Source organism: Benincasa hispida, chromosome 2 (assembly GCF_009727055.1).
Source record: "Benincasa hispida cultivar B227 chromosome 2, ASM972705v1, whole genome shotgun sequence".
NCBI lineage: Eukaryota > Viridiplantae > Streptophyta > Magnoliopsida > Cucurbitales > Cucurbitaceae > Benincasa > Benincasa hispida.
Window position 1 is genome coordinate 29,600,832 of NC_052350.1, and position 6,373 is coordinate 29,607,204.

General features: G+C 26.0%; 1 protein-coding gene across 1 annotated transcript; it reads right to left on the reverse strand.

Annotated features, from left to right (window-relative positions):
• Positions 1 to 2,133: 2,133 nt before the first annotated feature.
• Positions 2,134 to 5,302, reverse strand: LOC120071598 (palmitoyl-monogalactosyldiacylglycerol delta-7 desaturase, chloroplastic-like). Its single transcript, XM_039023942.1, has 4 exons — positions 4,989 to 5,302; positions 4,563 to 4,898; positions 3,323 to 3,429; positions 2,134 to 2,524 (listed from the first exon to the last, which is right to left on the reverse strand). Exons 1-4 carry the CDS (start codon positions 5,283 to 5,285, stop codon positions 2,320 to 2,322), a joined length of 945 nt encoding a protein of 314 aa, XP_038879870.1. The 5' UTR covers positions 5,286 to 5,302; the 3' UTR covers positions 2,134 to 2,319.
• Between the last annotated feature and the right edge of the window lie 1,071 nt (positions 5,303 to 6,373).

A 6,373-nucleotide genomic window follows, 5' to 3' on the forward strand; every position in this document is an offset into this window, starting at 1 on the left:
CTCAATCATAAGAACTCCAAAGTTAAGCGTGCAATCCTATGTTGGGTGACCTCTTGGGAATTTTCCTAGGATGCATGTGAGTGGAGGACAAAACATCCTGAAAGGACCCGTGTTGGTTTATGGGGACAACTTTCACAACTTTTACTTTTGGAAGCATTCGAGTCTGAATTCTGGGCCTGGGGCGTTACACATATATATATTATATATCACAAGCGTTCATACAATGTCCCCTATAGCTAGGGGTTCTTTGTTTACTGGATTTAGGTTTAAAAATGTGCAATTCACATGTTCACGAATTTCTGGACATACAACTCAACCAATGCATTACATAATACATATTTTAATTTTATAAAGATTGGATTAATTTTACAACATGGCATACTATATATCTAAATTTTTTTATTTTTATTTAATACTAGTTATAAAACACATGCAATTCATGTGGCTAAAGGTCTTTACAACATTAATTTTATCCATGAAATTCCAATAAAAAATAGTATAAATTTTATGAAGTTTAATAAAAATATCTGACATAAAAAATTAAAAATAATAAAATAGTTAATAGTTAAAACTATATATATTGTATTTTATTTTAATTCACAACAAATATAAAAATGAGGTGCACATGTTTGAGAATCTTTGGAACAATTGGAACACAAATTTTGACATTGATATAATTTTTGAATCAATATATTTTTTTATGGGAATAGTATAAACTGTAGATTCTGATAATGTTGAAATTATATAAATCCAATCAAAGATTTAACTGAGACTAATAAAATAATAATAATAATAATAACTTTCAAGTACTAACAAAAACTACATGCTCAACATTTAAATTTTAAAATAACACAAATATATAAATCTTTGTTATGGTTGAAAAGGAATATATTTTATATAATTTCCTACAAATTGAAAATTAAAAAGTGTTGCCGCTCTTTGATTGAATTGAACTACTACATTTCTGAATCCCAAATAATCGTCATAATTAATAACACTCCCTCCTGAACCTTATTGTTTACTTTCACAACTGTACTTCTCCCCTTTTCTTGATTCAAACTCACTTCCATTTCTTATTTATCGATCCAATTCTTGTTTTATTTTTACTTCTTGTAATTTATCTCACTCGTCTCCTTAAGAAAGAAATTTAAAAAGATAAAGAAAAGGAAACCAAATTTCCTATGTACTCAAAATTTTAATTTGAGAGTAACCTAAATATTTGTTAGTGTCAGAAACAAATCTAATAATCAATATTGTATTAAAAATTTAAATTCAAGATACTATGCATATCTAATTTTTCCCTTAAATATAAGGGTTAATGGGTAATAATAAATGAAAATTTAAATATAAAGATAATAATAATATTTTTTCGTTGAAGCAAATAAGTTTATAGATTATCACGACCAATATTTTCTTTATGAATAACAAAAACTTCAATTATCATTGTACAATTCTTTCTATCATGACATTATTAGAATGGAGATGGAGCCAAATAAAACAAGATATCTTGTATTTATTCTTTAAAAAATATTTGGTTATTGTGAGAATGGTTGTGTACTATTTGTAAGGGATGTATCTATTTAAATTGGGATACATTCCATGACAAATGAAAATATACGATTATTATTTAATTTAAAAATATTAATTATTATGTTAAGTTAAAATTAAATTACTTATTCACAATACAAAAATGTTGGAGACATGCATGGATATTTAATATCTATGTTAAAATTGAATCCTTTGATTTACGAATATATCGAATATATAGACAGGTATTTTGATCTTGTGAAGCATTTAGTAAAAAATATGACGATTTTCATGAAGCAAAATATCTTAGCATTTGGAGTTCATGAATCGAAGTTGATTCTAATTTTGACTATGAACTATTATTGTACTAATAAACATATTTGAAACCCTAACAAATTGAATATTAACTATTATGGTATGAATAAAGGCGTATTTAACTTATAATTATTGATATATGTGCTTAGTAATAGTTTATGGCCTTGAATAAGCTTATTCTACCTTTTGAGGAAAAAAAACAATATTTTCATAAATTTACATGATACCTATATTATTTTTTTAAATATCCAAAGATATTTATTGATATTTAATAATTTATTCATATATCCATAAATATAAATTATCAATATCAACATCCACATCAATATATATATATATATAAATACATATAGTTGGATTACACCTCCCACACAAACTATAGTAATTTATAAACAATCATATTATTTTGTTCTATATTTTCTTACATAGTTACTTCCACACAAAAATTTAAAATTTATTTTAGAAGAGTTGGTTTTATTAATATATATTATCAAGCTTTTGCTTATGAATGGCTTTGTGAGGGGCCAATTTCACATTAGTGGCAACTCCAATGACTTGAAGAAAGTTAATAACATACCAACTAAAGTCAATTTGCCACCATTTAAATCCATGTCTTGCTGAATAAGGAAAGGCATGGTGATTATTATGCCAACTTTCTCCAAAGGAAATCAAACTCACCCACCTTACAAAACAAACCAAATGAATTATCATGAACTACTCTTTATAAATCACATTGTTTTATTCGGAATAATTGCAAATAGTAATTTTAGGGATAATAATTAAGTGTATAACAATATTTTTAAAATATTTTACAAATATAACAAAGTTTATCGATCATAGACTTATACCAATGATATGATCTGTTATCGATAAACTCTTACCAGTAATATGATCTATCACTGATAGACTATCTAACTTTTACGATATATACATTTTTTTTTGTATTGTGTTTATATCTACTGATAACTTTAGATTTGATTGCTACGTTTGCAAATTACCCATTTTATTCAGGAAAAAATATCAATTTATACTCCTAGATTTTGGATTGTGTAAATTAAAATAATATGTTGATAACTGCATCAATTTAAACTCTGAATTTTCCTAGATGTATCAATTTACACACATTTTTAGATTTCATTCGACAAAATATCACATGAAACTTATAATTATTTCAATTAAACTTTGAAATTGTCAGACGTGAATCAATATTCTAGATTATTCTATATTAAGATTGTATTTGAAAATCGTCAACATATCAATTTTTTTACGTGTGCATACTTTTTTAAATATTGGTTAAATAAAATGAATGTTTATTTGAATTGATGCATGGATAATTTTTAGAGAAAATCCTAATTGAGAACCTAAATTAATCTACTTATAAAAATTTCGAGATTTAATTGATAAAATTATAAGTCTCACTCGATGTTTATCTCTCTGAATGTTTGAATGTAGTACCACCAAACAAGTAAAACATACTTACCCAACGTTTAGTGACAAATCACGAGTCTTCCATTGTTGCTTTCCCGATCCATGGCATATTGAGTTTACCATCAATGTTGTGTGTAACACTACTACGTTTCTAACACCCTGCATTACAAAAACTTGAAAGTTTAAGAACTTATTGCATAATTCCAAAGTTAGTGATTTATTAAATGCAAAATTGAATTCTTAGGTAGTTTTGTTTAAAGTTTAAGCACCAATTGGCCTTCAAACTCGACTAAATTTATAATTTAATGTTTGACGTATTTCCTTATTATTACTATTAGACCCATTTAATAATTTTTTACCATGATTTTCGTCTTTCTTAAATAAATAATTTAATTTATTAGTTAAATTTTTAAAATAAAACTACGATTTTAAAAGCTATGACTCTGTTTAAGAACCATTTGGTTTTTGGTTTTTAAAATTAAGTCTATAAATATCTCATCCACCTTTAAATTTCTTATTTTGGTATCTACTTTTTTTCTAATGTTTTCAAAAATCAAACAAAGTTTTGAAAACTAAAAAAAAGTTGTGGGTGTTTGAAAAAACTCATAAAAAGCCGATAAAGAAACAAAAATATCAATAAGTGGAAGTACATAGACTAAAGTGTTAATTTTATAAGCTTAATTTCGAAAGGTAAGAATAAAATACTAAAAACTAATTAAAGTTTAGAGGCTAAATTGTTACTTATTCAAGTTTAGAAATAAATTATTATAGGTTTGAAAGTACACAGACTAATTTAGACAATTTTTTTTAAATGTATAATATCACTACTAAAGTAAATTAATAAATTACAAAATCATAATTTTTCAAAATTATTTGACGAAAAGTTAATGTCAAGACAAGGAAATAAATTTCAAATAGAATTTGAGCTCTTCCCAAATTCAAGAATAAAAATGTGAGATTTCTAAATCTATAAACTAAATAGAAACCAAAATCGAATAGGTATTTTCTGTAGTAATCTATTTTACATATTGTTTTTTCATAAATTGAGTAATTTGAAATAAAGAAAAAACATTTAAATTACAAAACAATTAAAAATATTTACAACTAATAGTAAAATATCAAAGTCTACCTGTAATAGAATGCGATAGGCCATGATAAACTATTATCTATATCTCTCATGATACAAATAGACATAGATCGTAGTCTATCACAGATAAATAATGAAATTTTTATTTTCATATATTTATAAAAAACCTAAGAAATAAATAAAGGAAAGAGTTGATTTACTTTACCATTCCCCATATAAGAAAAGGCATTCCTCCAACAACATATAGCAAGATTGCAAGAGCAATTGGATGAAGAAGATATGTTTTATGAATGAATTTGTAGAAGATTTGCTTCTCCAAGTCCCGAACATTATCTCGTCTCACTTGCTTCCTAACCATTAAAAATATGTTTTTTTCTATCTCTTGAAAAATAACAAAGTACCTTGGACGATTAACTCTTTTAGTTGAAGCATAGTAATTAGGAAACCACGAAAATCTTTGATCAAAACGTTGTGGATCTTTGTCAGTATCAGCAACTTCGTGGTGATATCTATGCATACTCACCCAGTCGATTGGATTCCCCTAAAATATATATATAAACATTACTCCAATGAATAATTTTTTAAAAAGTTAGTTATTTTAACCTACTTTAGAATTTATCGTTTGACTAACCTCGAGTGCTTGAACTCCACAGTAAGCAAACAAGTACTCAAGCCATTTTGGAAGCTTAAAGCTTCTATGTGCAAGATTTCTATGATATGATAGACTCAAACCAAAGAGACCGGAAATAAAATATAACATCGTGGCAACCCATAATGCACTCCAATTAAATTGAAAGGGTGCAAAAATACAAAGGACATGCAAGAGGAAAATAATAAAAGCCATTTCTTTGTCTATCTCAATCCATTCTTCCTTCCCAGATGATTTTAGAGGCTTTTCCATTTCCCTTGGTTCTATTGATACATCCATTATCAAGATCTTTACTTTACTTCAAGGTTCACCACCACCTCTACATATATGTATTTATAGCTATTCATATTGCATGTTTTAAGTCTCAACATAATAAATATGTATTTATGTTGCATTTGAAGAGTTTTAATTTAATTATTTTAAATTCTTTCCATTAACCCATTTGTATATAAATAAATTGACTAATTGAGACTCTTTGATTAGAGGTAAAAGTTTCTAACTTCTGAATTTTCACTCCACTTTCTTGGATTGAATTTCAATATTCTAGATAACAAAATATTTTCGTGCATGTTTTCTACTAACAAATTTTCCTATAATCTTGAGTTGTATAATATAATATATTAAAGGAAAATATTTACACATAAAAAATATGTCAAATTATATACAAAAATAGTAAAAAAAAAAAAAAAATACTGATAGATACAGTCTATCCGTGACAAACTTCTATCACTTTCTATTACTAATAGACATCGATAGAAACTTCTATAAACTTCTACCAAAGAAGATTAAAATTTTGTTATTTTGTGTAAATAGTTTCCTTATTTTTCTATTTTTTAAAATTTTCGTATATTAAAATCAATAAATTAGGTTTAAATCCTATTTTGGTCCCTAAACTTTGCATCTTGTTCTATTTGGTGCTTAAATTAAAAAAAAACAGTCATTTTAGTCCCTGAACTTTTAAGAACTGTTTATTTTGGTCCATACTATTAAGATTTTGTTAACTTTTGATGAAATTGCATCTAGCATGTGTTGAGCAAAATGAAGGTGAAGTAAAATGCCAATAACCAATGCGAAAAAGTACTAAACGACCAAAATCTCGAATGCAAAATGACTTTTGAGTTCTATAGGAAATCGCTTTACACCTAATTCAAAATTGAAACCCTACATCTTTTAGCATGACTAACTTATTTGATAGCTTAGCCATCTAAAAATATAAATCATCTCGTCATTTTGTTTAAGAATTAACAAAATTTAATAACATGGACCAAAGTAAGCACTTTTTAAAAGTTTAGAGACTAGAAGTAGACGTTTTTAAAAGTTGAAGGACCAAAATAGAACAAGCTTCAAAGTTTAGGACCAAAATAGGA